Genomic DNA, 13,567 nt, shown 5'->3' with positions numbered 1-13,567 from the left:
AAAAATTTCTGCTACATGTGGAAAAGGATAGCCATCTCATCTAGAAAGCAGGGTTCATGTCCTGTGTTAAAAATCTTATGTTATGGGGCTGGAGAATAGCATAGCGGGTAGGGTGTTTGCCTTGCACACATTCAACCCGGGTTCGATTCCCAACATCCCATATGGTCCCTCGAGCACCGCCAGGAGTAATTCCTGAGTGCATGAGCCAGGAGTAACCCCTGTGCATCACCAGGTGTGACCCAAAAAGCAAAAAAAAAAAAATCTTATGTTATAAACCACAGCAGTATCCACCTGTGGAAACAAATCTATATACTACTCTAGGGACCTGTGGGTAATGTGCTCCTTTGGTTTTGCAAATTTAACAAAAAACGCTCACCTTCCTTTTTATATATGGTTTCGTAAACTAATTAAACTTTTAGTAACTTTATATTTCTGCTTTGGGACCTGCAGATATTTCACAGACCAAGTGCTCAGAATGTTGCATGGCTTGTCATTGCCCTAACCCTATTCTTGTCCTAACCTATCCTTTTCAGTACATGCCTGCAACATCAGCTATGCAAGGAGCCTATCTGCCGCAGTATACACACATGCAGACGACGGCAGTCCCTGTGGAGGTGAGTGTAAATCCTCAAGGGATTGTTCTGGCAATTAGTAATTTTAGACATGGGTAAAGTAACTTGAACACAAAGAGAAATTAGTTGAATATCACATATTTGCATAAAGAGCTTAGTTAAGTGGGAGTATTTTATACCTACGGTTACTTTCCTCTCTGAGATAGAAATCTTCCACATTCAAATTAACACAGTGATATCCAAAATACATCCCAAGACCACTGGAAAGACTTTCCAAGCTATACCCCACCCCTTAACAACCTCTCTCTTGTCTTTTAAATGATACTTAACAGACAATGATAAAGCTGAAGTTTGCTGTTCGAGTACCAGAGAGACTAATACTACTATTATCAATAATAATAGCTACAAAAAGAAATCAGAAAGATGCCTGAAAAATTGTTACTATTGTAAAAGGAATGAGGAACAAATCATACTTGTCTCTGGGTTCTTGTTTTAAAGATACTGATAATGATATGGAAGAATTCTGACTCTGGATGGGAAAGTGTAGTGTTTTCTTGAAGGGAACCTTAAATTCCAAGGAAATTTATCAGCGTAATCTGTTTCACTGCTCAGTGGATCCATTAAGTTTCAATTCTCAAAGCATGCATTCAATTCTCAAAGCATGCACTGTGACTGGATTGTTGGGTGGGAGAGGGATATTTTGTTTTCTTCTGTTTGATATAAATTATTGACAATCACAATAATCAGAAACCATGATCTGTTATCTGCAAATGGCAAACACACAGAAATATTTGAGAATAAAAATCTCACCTGACAAAATCCAGTAGTTACTGAAACAAGACAAAATATTTACACCATCTGTTATCTTCTTTGATTAATGGGTATAGCTCTGGACTGGACTGTGGATATTATTCTGTGATTTAAAAAAAATATCATGTCAGATTTTAAATCTTAAAATACAGAATTCCAGAGTACATCTGGTCTCATGGACTAAAAGATTTGTGGGCTAAATCTTGATAGCTTGATCTGAGTAAAGTCATAAAAGCCTTCATGAGAGGTTCTTAGGGTCTGACAGACTTAAAATCTCTTTAGGGAAATGATGAGCCCTGAAAATGCTGCTTCTACAGTCACTTTTAAAGAGTGCCCAACTTTGATGGGTGTTTGAGCATTATATAACTGAGACTTAAACCTGAAAGCTTTGTAACTTTCCACATGATGAATCAATAAAAGAATTAAAATAAATAAATAAAATAAAGAGTGCCCAACTTTAAAGTGTTGGGACTCAGACAAAGTTAAGGGGTACAGTTTGGATTTCACTGTTCATGTGTCTCATCTGTGTGTATGTGCTTGTGTTTTTTGTAGGAGGCAAGTGGTCAGCAGCAGGTGGCTGTGGAGACATCTAATGACCATTCTCCGTATACTTTTCAACCCAATAAGTAACTGTGAGGTATGAGGGGAACTTCTCCATAATTGTATGCTCGAGTCAAGGAAATCTCTTATTCTTTCATCAAAATGGTACTTAGAATAACTTGGATTTCATCTCATGGCCTTAATTTCCGGCCAAGAAATCAAGTTACTGAAGTGTTAAAAGTCAGTGAGTTTTGAATTTTCAGAGTAAGTATTCTGTTGTGAAAGAACAGTAATGGGCTGGGTTGGTGGCTCAATGGACTGGGTGCATGCTTTGCTTGCAGAAGACCCAGGTTCCGTTCTGAGTGCCCATGGTCCCTGAGCACTTACTAGGAGTAAACTCCGAACACTTCTGGGTATGGCCCCAAAACAAAGTAAAAAGAACAGTGCCTACATTGAAGTCAAGTGTGTATTTAAACTTTCTCTCTCTCCCCACTTTCTTGCCCCCTCCAAAATATCTATTACCACATCTGAGGAATACCAGGTACCAAATTATGTCCTATAATAAAATATGCCATGCAATACAATATAGACTAACGATTCTATATCATATTGCTTTAGTACTTAAAACCTAAAGGAAATAAAGCATAGGTTATTGTTGTCATTCTATTATTACAAAAGTAGCAATATCTTGACCATGAATTTAATGTCGGTATTGTAATCTCAGCTTAGTGGAGCCACAAATTTCATAGCTTCACTTTTCTATGCAAATCGAAAAATAAAAAAAGAAAGCTATGTTGAACTTAGCAGGCCTAGTGTCCTACGTGACTGGCTAAAGCATGCAGGCTCCAGATGTGAAGAGCAAGCTCACAGGACTCTCACTTTCAGAGTTACAGTAACTGTCCTACCCCCCAATGATAAATACAGAAACATGTACCTTTTCAGAAACATGTATCTTTAAAATAAAGAGATTACAGAGCCCAGCAGTGTCTTATAATAAAAATACAAAAAGCATTTGTCTTTTTCTCTTCCAGATGTACCAGAAGGGTGTTCTTACATGAAAGGTGTGAAGGCTGAACAATCATGGATTTTTCTGATCAATTGTGCTTTAGGAAATTATTGACAGTTTTGCACAGGTTCTTGAAAACGTTATTTATAATGAAATCAACTAAAACTATTTTTGCTATAAGTTCTATAAGGTGCATAAAACCCTTAAATTCATCTAGTAGCTGTTCCCCTGAACAGGTTTATTTTAGTAAAAAACAAAACAAAAAAACCAACAAAAAAAAAAAACCTAAACTGAAAGTTTTTATCAAATGATATGATGCAAAAAAAAAAAAAAAAGAAAAAGAAAAAAGGTAAAGAAAAAAGAAAAAAAAAGAAAAGAAAACTTCAATTTTCTGGGTATGCACAAAGACCATGAAGACTTATCCAAGTGCATGACCGGATTTTTGTGGTTTTGTTCAATTTGTGTTTGTGTTTTTTTCAGCTGTATGAAACGGGCTTTCTGAAGTTTCAATAGTCCGACTTCACCCATGGTGTTCTGTGCTTGCGGTGCGAGTGTTGCTGTAATTCAGTGTTGCCGTCAGTGTCTCTTTTCTTAGCTTTTCTGTTTTCCTTTCAACGTAGTGTGAAGTGTCTTATCCTTTTCTATGAATTCCAATTTGCCTTAACTCTTTTGATGCTGTAGCTGTTTCAGTAAAAGTTAGTTCAAACTAATGATGTAGAATGCTTTGACCAAATGAGCTGGTCTATTATGCCTTGTAAAACAGCAGCATAGGGCTTTTAAAAGATAGTCAATAAAAGTTGCTGAAATTTTGGCTTTTTTAAATATGTAGTAGGTGTTTTTAATGATTTTTCACATAATGTGTAAGGTAGTGAAATGCAAGAAGGGAAAACCGTTTTGTGTGAAACACATTTTCTGACCGGGGGAACTTTTCGTAGGGTCAGTTGTTTGTAAGGCTGTATACCAACAGCTTCCTCTGATAGTTTGACTGATTTAGAATACCTGCTGTATGATGCAATGTAAAGTCTTTTTTTTTTTTTTTGCCTTTTTTCAGGAAAATTAAAAAAAAAAACCTAACTGATGTTCTAGACTTAGTGTAGGTAGTGGTGCGGGTGGGGGCGGGGGGCAGGGGAGGGGAGTCACGAATGTTTTGTCCTTCCTTTATACTAACTAATGATAGTGCTTTAGAATGAGAATTATGCCTGAGATCTGGCAAACCGAAACCTGTTGCTATTGCAACAAAATGGCAAAAGCTAAAAGTAAGGATTTATCTTCAAACATAAGCTGAGATAGGAATAGAAGCAAAATGATTGGCTACTAGCTCTCTCTCTCTCCTCTCTCTATAACGTTAATCTGAGAAATAAATATGACTTGGCACTTTTAAAGGTAACTTCACCAAAGACCGAAGAGCCAGTAACCAGTAGCTCCAACTTGTCTCAGCATCACATCTTCTGTGCTCTTTATTTTTGCCGGACCAGTTTGCGGTTAGGAGAATGTGCCTTTTTTGTACCTTTGCATTTAGGTTTTATAATTTTAACTGATGTATGGACACACACAAATAAAAAAAAAAGCATGACGGAAGATTTGGATCCAAGCAGTGCCACACTTTACATCATCACTACAAGTGTTAAGTGTAAAGAAAAACCAATTTTGAAACTATGAAATTCCTGATTCATAAATACAGTTATTTCTACTTTAGGACATAGAGGATAGTTCACTGTTATTCAAGCTCTTTTATTAAGACAATTGCATACGTTTGAAAAGCAATGGTAAATTAAGTTGTCTTCCAAAACTGTGTACTTGTCTGGTCAACTGTGTGATCAGTTATCTACCTCAGAGTCTATTTTCTTTTGTGCTGGGACAGGTTGCTGGCCCTCCCTGTTTCCACAGACCAAATCCTCCTAGCTCAGGAGCTAGGGCTGAGCAGTTACTTCTTTCGAGTATTTTTTAGTTCTTAAATTTTATGCTTGTATTTGATTATAGATGTCAGTGACATTTCATAGTTTCAAAAGTCCTTGCTGCTCTGAGAAGTGTAGATTCTAGTGAAAATTACATAGTCATAAGAGAAATGTGTTTTGTTTTTGTTTTTGTTTCCTTTTTTTAAAAAGTTGTGGTATTATTGGTTCTATGCTCCCTGGTATATTACTGCTTTGTGAAAGTCCGGACTGAACGCAGCACCCTCCTTGTACCTAGTACATTTGTAAACCTGGGTCTCTCACTACTTGATATTTTTGCATTAGTTAAGACAGAAATTTGATAGCTCAGTTTGAGGGGAGGGGAAACCTGCTGCTAGAAATGTCTGAACTAAGTGCCATACTCGTCTGGGTAAGATTTGGGAAACATAACCTCTGTACATAAAAAAAAAAAAATCAATTAAACATCACATAGTAGACAGCCATTAAATTATAAAAAAATTAATTTATGAAGAAAGACCTTTTGTACAGATTGAAAAAAAAGATTTTCATAGAGATATCTATATGATCAAGAGAGTTAATTTTTTATTTTTGTTTTACTAGTGCCACAAACTTGCCAGTGGTAACTTATTTGTCCGGTTCAAGATAACTCTGTAGTTTTCTTTCCTAGGACTTGTTGTTAAACGCCAAAAGACATTTTTGAACTGTACATTTGATCAGATTGTTAGCTTTTTCTGTTTTATTTCTTTTGAGAACCTTTGAATAAAAAACATCTGAAATTTTAGTTTTCCTGTCCATTTTTTAAAGTGATCGTCTGTCAGAATTCCGTTTCATTTCTCATTGCTTCTGTCAACTCACTGTTAGTTTGATAGTAAGTTGAAAATTATTTCGAAGTCAGTATGTACTCAGAATATTTCCTTGAGAAGTATAGGAGAAACCTTCCCACCTCCATTTCATCTTCACTAACGGTCAATTTAATCTGTTCTTAAAACCTAACGAGCCTGGGGCTGGAGTGATATCACAATGGGTAGGGCGTTTGTCTTGCCCTCGGCAGACCTGGGTTCGATTCCCAGCATCCCATATTGTCCCCCGAACACCGCCAGGGGTAATTCTTGAGTGCAGAGCCAGGAGTAACCCCTGTGCATGCCGGGTGTGACCCAAAAATAAAAAAAAAAAACCTAACAAGCCATTTCTCCTTCTCCTTCCTCTTGCTACCCGCTGATTATCACAGTGTTGTTAACGAGCAGTGTCCTGGCTCCAGCCAACCCACATGCTTCTCAGGACAGTCTTCCTCAAGCTTCTGACCACAGCCCCTTTATACCACAGCTGTTCCCTGTTCCCAGTAGCAGGCTCTGGTGCACAATATTCGTGATGTGGTGATGCTCCTCTTTCACTCAGTTCTTTGGTGTGGTAGTGGACTCCATTTACACAAGACACACTAAGTATTTCAGTGTAGGAATCCAGTATCCTGCTGCTATCCAGAACCATGTAGTGACAGAATCAATGAGAATGTCATCAAGAAGAATGTCCAGTATGTTTGCACATTTCTGTATGCCTCCCTGCAACATGGGAGACGTAGAATGGATAGGAATTAGGTGAAGGGCAGGGGGCGTAGTCCAGTAGTGATGGTTTTCAACCACCAGTCCTCAGACCCATGCAAGTCCAGGGTTGGAAACCACTGGACAAACCCCGAGGCTGCTTATGCTTCTACTTATGACCACTTTTCTTGTGAAAAGCTTCTCCATGACTCTGGGGTATATAAAAAGGATATACAACTCAAATATTTTCTAATTCATAAGTTTGCTTTAAAGCAAAAATTTTGCAGCCCTCACATTGTCACATCAATGTGTCCCATAAGGATCACAACCCATAATTTAAGATGCTAGTAGCTGGCCTGACAGACACGGAGAACCTATTCCTCAATGTCAGAAAAAGTAGCACAGTTTCCGATTACCAGTTTCATCGGGCCTGGTGGCAGGGAGGAAAGATGCTTGTCCCCCTTCAGGTGAACCATTGCCTCACTTTCTGCCCCAGCCTCACACTTCCTGCAACAGCTGGCCATCCATTTTTGTGCTCCTCAGTTTCATGGTATTTTATGTCTCTGGACTCCTGGGAACATTCACTCTCTCAAGCATTTAGACCTTGATGGGAAGCCCCCAGAGAGAGGTAGGTCAGGAAGACCAATTGTTCACACAGGCAGAGAACTGCCTCATTTCTGGGTGCCAACCACACCTTTTTTAAGAGATGGATCTCTTAAATCCTCCTGGGGAACCAGATATTCTATGTGGCTGAGGAATTCTCAGGTAGGAGGGAAGAATCTCTGCTGGAAACTCTAACTGAGATGAGTTAGAGTATCCTCCGGGCGGGAGCCCCATATTATCCCCACTCCTGGGCATCAGCACCGTGAAAAGACTCTGGAGCCAAACTTCCAGATTCTGTGGAATCTCACCTCAAAAATGCAGCAGAACAGGGGTGCCACTTAGCCTGGGATGGGGCTCAGTGCTGATTGATTACATCCTCATTCCGTAACAGCAGCCAAAAATGAAAAGGTCAGCTACCTTGAGGCAGCTGTCACCAGCACGAACCTGTCACCAGCCCTGCCCCCCACACACATACCCCACTTGCCACCTAGAGAAGTCCCAGTTAATATAAAGGGGATGAGAGAGGAAAACTCCCAAGTCAGGGTTTAAGAAAAGCCAGGCTTTTCTAACCACCCCCCCCCCCCCCCGACAATAGCATTGTGATGAGATAATAGCCTTGGTCATCACTGGGAACGCAAAGGCCCTGCCAGATGGCAGTGGGGAGACAGAGGGGAGCGCCCACGGGTCCCAGCGGGGAGTTCTTGGCACAGCTGAGAGCTGGCGCTGCGTGCCCATCCCTTCGTGTGGGATAAACTCCAGAGGCAATGGAATTTCAACCCTGTGAAGTGGCTCCAGAGTGTCTCCTGGGTGCCTGCCCTGGGTCTGTCTGCCAGAGAGAGTTTCAGCTTGAGCCACTAGAGGGAGGATTGTTGTTCACCTTCAACTGTGAGCTCCAGGCTGGAGACCCAGACAGCAGAGGGAAGGACCTGCCCTGGGGAAGGGAGCTGTGCCGCACACCACGACAACAGGGTTCTTGCATTAAAGCTTAACCGACAGAATGGAAGCAGGATTATCACAGTCAGCCAGGATCTGGAAGTTCCAAAAATATCCTTGCTCAGACTGGAGAGACACATAATCTGACTTTTAAATTTCAAGGAAGTCAGGGGGCAGGGAAGGAAGCTGAGAGTCATGCCACTTCCTGCAGCTCCAGTGACAGGGCATGCCCCACTTTCTCGGGCGTCCCATGCCATTTTGGAACAACCCTTAAATTGTTTGAGTCCAGGTTGAGGTCCCGGTCATTTCTACCTTCAACCTTAGTTCTGCTACCCTCTGAGACACCAAAATAATACATCAGTCACATCTTTGAAAAGATAAAAGTATATAGTATATATATATTTTTATATATATATACTATATATATATATATGGAAGAAGATGTACCACGAAGGGCTAGAGCAAGGGATGGTGGGCGGAGGGAAGGGCATATATATACACGTGTGCATATAAATAAATAGATGGTATATATACACACACACACCATATATATTCTGACTGGAGGCCCAGGAAAGTTATGGCAGCTCTTGGGGCTGCTCAGAAATGAAAACAGGTGGCTTTGGATTAAACATGAGCTTTTATGTGGCTGCTGTTGTTGATTTTTAATGTGACGCTGATAGTCTGAAATTTGATCCAGGTTGTTCCCTTGCTTATTTAGACAAGATACGGTAATAAATGAAACACAGCTATCTTGCACCTCACCTTTGACTGAAGTCACTTCCTGCAGCTCCAGTGACAGGACCATTTTTTAAAAATCCTTAAATTGTTTGAGTCCAAATTGAAATCCGGGTCATTTCTACCTTCTACCTTAGTTCTGCTACCATCTGAGACACCAAAAAATACATCAACCCCATCACTGAAAAGATAGAAGTATATAGTTAGGACATCTGTGTTTGCCAAGAATTAAGGGAGAGAAGATGTACCATAAAGGGCTAGAACAAGGAATGGTGGGGGAGGGAAGGGCATATATATACACATATGTGTGTGTGTGTATATATATATACACACGCACATTTACACATACCATATACACACATACATATATATACATATATATATACAGACACACCATATATATATCCTGATAGTGGTGCTTACACAAGTCTACATATGTGTTAAAAAGTGAGAGGGTTGTACACCCCCAAAAGTCTACCCTGACAATTTATAAAATGCCTCTTCTCTGGGGGCAGTAGGGGACGGGCTGTTGGGCAACACCTGTTAGTGCCTAGGGCTTACTTGTGGGACTTGGTGATGAGGGCACCTTGTGTGGTACCAGAAATTAAACCAGGGTTTGACAGGTGCAAGGCCAGAGAATAGTTTTCTTTTTAATGATGCTAGTTAGTTCCTCACACGTGGTGATTTTAACATTCTCCAGCTGTGGGTCCACATATCACAGGATGAGCTCACCCTTCAGATACATCATGCTTAATTTAGGGTTCAACTCCAAACCCCAGGATTAGCCTGAGCCTTCATCTCTCTCCCCAGCCCCATCCTTCCTGTTACTGATGCAGTGATTTCCCTTCTGACTCCTTGAACATCACCATAATCTTCAGAATTTGTAGCCAATTAAAATCTCTGATTAGATTAATAAGGTTTTTAATCCCTGTGAGTTTTTAAATTGCAATGACAGTAACAAGCATGGTTCTTTTACAATGAAACATTTCAATGGCATTAAAACAGCCAGGATAAAAGGCAAAAGAGAAGTGTTCAGTGAGAACTATAGATACAGTGGACTCCTGATGATGAGGCCATGTGTTAGCATAAAACATGAGTAGGCACTTCCAAGTGTGCATCTGGTTATTGTAACTGTACCTGTCCTAGTTTTCTGTATTTCTACAATGGAAACATAATCAGGAAGGAAAGTTTTTGAATGTCACATCATCCTGGAGCAATGCAAGTTACATCTTTCATTATATCCCAATTCAGGGCACGTTCAATTCTTTTTGTCCTTAAAAGATGCTGCACAAATATCAGAAGACACAAGGTGACATGATATGTAGAGTCCTCAAAGGACATTCTTATGTGAAGGCACAAGCATATAAATGACACTATTGCAAAGGAAGGTAATAAAAGTATGCTCTAAATAAAGAGCCTTGGGAGCCCTAGGGGGCCAAAGACACAAACTCTCTCCTGAGATTCTTGTCATTTCCACATTAACAACCAGTCCCTTTCATACTGATCAGAATTCACTCCCAAGCAGCTGTTTTTCTCACTAGTTCCTTTGCCTTCTGAGAGAGAAGAAATTGTCATGCAGACAAATGAAGTCTTTGGTATCTCTGTTCTTGCCAGAATGAAACTTGGAACAGATGTCCAAAGAGCCGACTTTGTCAGGTTCCTTTGTCATTCGGGCTCTGAAAATATGGAATGTGCAACAAGATGGCACTGTCTTGTTTTAATCAAGCAAGGTGTATGACACTTTGAAAATAATGTCATTTTTTACTTCTTTGTACTCAAATATTCTAAACATGCCTGATTGAGAATTTGCACATGCCTATGTATTTTCCGATCCTCCATCACTGTATCTTGAAAACTTACATGTTTTTTTCACTTTTTTATGTGTCTTTCACTTCTTTTATGGAAGTCTAAGCAGGACTTTCATCCTTTCTACCTTGTTACATGTTGTGTTTTGACATTTGCCTGAGACCATGAATATTGTTGCTGGCCTCATTACTGCTTATTTTTTCTTAGGATATACTGAACAATCTTTTTCTGTTCTCATTCTATGCTTGCTTTTCTTCCTAACATTTGTTTCAGTTTCATAGAGAGGAAATTTTGGTTTCAACTTTCACTCCTCCAATAATCTTTTCTCTTGTTCACAAAAGCTTTGCTTTACAACACTTTGAAGCAATTGAAAGAAAAGACATCAAAATTCTAAGTCATGGCCTGGGGCGGGGGTCTACAGTGAAGAAAGGTGAGAAGAGCAAATAATGCAACTCTGCACACCAGAGGCCTCCTCCATCCCTTGCAATGAAACTTGATTTTGAATTTCTTGGTACTCAGGGTGAAAATGAAGAGATGTGTCAACCTCTATCCCTCTCACTTGCGAAAGACACAAAGCCCACCAGATGCCTGGAGAAAGACAGTTTTTTAAGGTAGTTTGGTTTGGTTTGGGGGTCAAACCCAGCAGTACTCAAGGATTACACCTGATTTTGTGCTCAGGGATCACTCCCAGTGCTGCTCAGAAACCATATGTGATGCTGGAGATTGACCACATGCAAAGTGAGTGCGTCAAAGCCTGTTCTGCACCTCTCCCAACAGCTTTTAATACAAGCCTCTGAGTTACTGGGCAGTGTTCCCCGCCTGTTTCTTCTCCAACATTGGTCCTTTCCCAAGGTTTTTTACAAGGGTTCCCCCTCAGAGAGACCCAGGGCAGCATATCGAAGTATTCCTACATGACACAGACTTGTATGGATGATGGCAAACACATAGCTTCTCAAATGTTCATGTGAAACAAACTTCATTGCTCTGACTTCATTGCCCTTTACCTAATACTGCAACATAACAAAAAATCACGAATTATGTTTGTGCTTCTCTACTTTTCTCTCCATCAATCTCAACACTTGAGATTCAAGGAAAGAACTTAGCAAACTTCAGGAATATTGAGGCACAATTTTCCACAGTGCCCCATAAATACAATTTTTTCTTCATTAACAGCAATATTGTGTTTATGACACATCATTTATATATATATATATATATATGTTTGTTTGGGTGTCACATCTGGTGCTATGAAACCACTCCTGGGCTTAGTTCTGTTCTGTGTTCAGGAATCACTCCTGCAATGCTCAGGGGACCAGAAGGTGTGTCAGGAATAGAATCAGTGTTGGTAGCATGCAAGGCAAAAACCTTAACCTCTGTACTATCTCTAAAGCCCCAACATATCCTCCCTCCACCAAGGTAACTGCCACTTTATTTTTTTACATTAAAAAATGACCAAAAAAATCCCCAGCACAGGTTAACTTCTACCCTTATTTGAGAACAAATTATCAGCCAAGTACTCCATTTTTTCATAAACAAGGACTTTTTCTGCAGTGATCAAGCAGCCTCAGATAAGAACCATGATACATCAGCAGCTACTCCTTTACTGTCTGGTAGGAAAGAGCTGATTCAGAGTCACGTGTTGTATCTTAAGTGGCTGTGTCTCTTTTTGTTTCTATGTCCTGAAACAGCTCCTCAGTCTTTATCAGACTTTCATGAGTTTGACACCATTGAAAATTACAGAGCAGTTCTTTTTCAGGCTCTCCTCAATTTGGTTTGTTTGAAGTTTTTGTGTGGTCCTGCACATTTGGCTGAAATACCACCAAAGTGAAATGTGTTCTCCCACTGCATGCCATCAGGAGATGCATGATTTCCATCTGTCTCATTACCCACAACAACGTTCCCTTTGATCACTTAACAAAGGAGTGTGCCTCACATTGCCACATTTCCACTGCAAGACTTCTATGTCCCACTTTGCAGTGACTATTTTGTGGAGAGAGGATTTGGGGCCATGTAAATATCTTGAGCTTCTTCAAACACTGAATTTCATTATATATATTATATACATACATATATATATATATTTGAGAGAGAGGAGTGAGAGGGAGAGGGAGGAGGCAGGCAGGCAGGCAGGTAGACAGACACTCTGGATTTCCTATTTTCTCCAGTTTGTATCATTTGTAATTGTCATGTTTTGCTACAACTGTAGACCCTGCTTTGACAAAGGGGAACATCTTGAAACCTGCATGTTTTTCAATACTTTTAACATTCCCCATTTTCAATAAGTTTCCCCATTATTCCTCACACTCAGTGGTGCTGTGGCTACTCCCATCTGTGCTTAAAAGATGGTGAGGTACTGGGGGTTGAGCCTGTAGCTCCTGTATGCAAAACCATGCACTCTGACCCCGCTATGCTTTAATCTCATCTTTGTTCTCTAGCACCACCAGTCATCTTCTCAGAGTTATTTTGCAATTCCTTGTTTTGGAATCAACCATCCTCCAAAAAAGAAAAAACAAAAAGGAAGAAAAAACCTAGTTCCTCATAAAAGAGCTTAAAAAACAAAATTTGTATTTTATCATTTAGTTTCGGGACACAACTAGGGATCATCCTGCTTAGAGTTTGGGGGACTATATGGTGTACTGGGAATTTTAATTTAATCATTTGTGTGCAAGGCAAGTGCCTTACAGGCTATACTATCTCGCCAGCCTCAATATAGTATTTAAAGGCAAGATCTGGACACTAGCTGTACTTTTACTAATAAACTTTTTTTTACTAATAATTCTTCCCATATCCTGTCCGAAAATGGGATATGGAAATTGTTGGGGGATGTGGGCACACACCTTTAAATCTGTTTTTCCCCTATATTATCTACAAATACCATTTTTAATTGTGTCCATGCATCCATACCTACAACCCAAAGCCAAGCAGAGATTTAATTTGTCATTCTATTTTCCAACAGCAAAGAAAATGGTTATCGTCACCCCACTGATCATTTCCACTACTGAAATCAGCTTCCGTATCTTGGACACACAAAGACTCCGCCTTGGCCTCCTCCAACCTCTTCAAGTTCTCTCCCGCCTTGCCAAGTGTGGGGGTCTGAGGAGTTGCCTCACTGTG

At 40.0% G+C, this 13,567-nt stretch overlaps 1 protein-coding gene across 8 annotated transcripts in view; it reads left to right on the top strand.

The window, feature by feature from the left end:
- RBMS1 (RNA binding motif single stranded interacting protein 1) overlaps positions 1–5,622 on the top strand; it is a 233,202-nt gene extending 227,580 nt beyond the window's left edge. For all 8 annotated transcript variants that reach the window (XM_055122725.1, XM_055122731.1, XM_055122727.1 and 5 more), the window contains 3 exons: positions 534–614; positions 1,935–2,019; positions 2,954–5,622. In XM_055122725.1, coding sequence (XP_054978700.1) covers positions 534–614; positions 1,935–2,012 — 159 coding nt within the window. In that variant the 3' untranslated portion in view covers positions 2,013–2,019; positions 2,954–5,622. The remainder of the gene's footprint in view (positions 1–533; positions 615–1,934; positions 2,020–2,953) is intronic.
- The last annotated feature ends 7,945 nt before the right edge of the window (positions 5,623–13,567 follow it).

This window comes from Sorex araneus, chromosome X (assembly GCF_027595985.1).
Source record: "Sorex araneus isolate mSorAra2 chromosome X, mSorAra2.pri, whole genome shotgun sequence".
NCBI classification, from domain to species: domain Eukaryota; kingdom Metazoa; phylum Chordata; class Mammalia; order Eulipotyphla; family Soricidae; genus Sorex; species Sorex araneus.
This window is presented reverse-complemented; position numbering and strand designations above follow the sequence as displayed.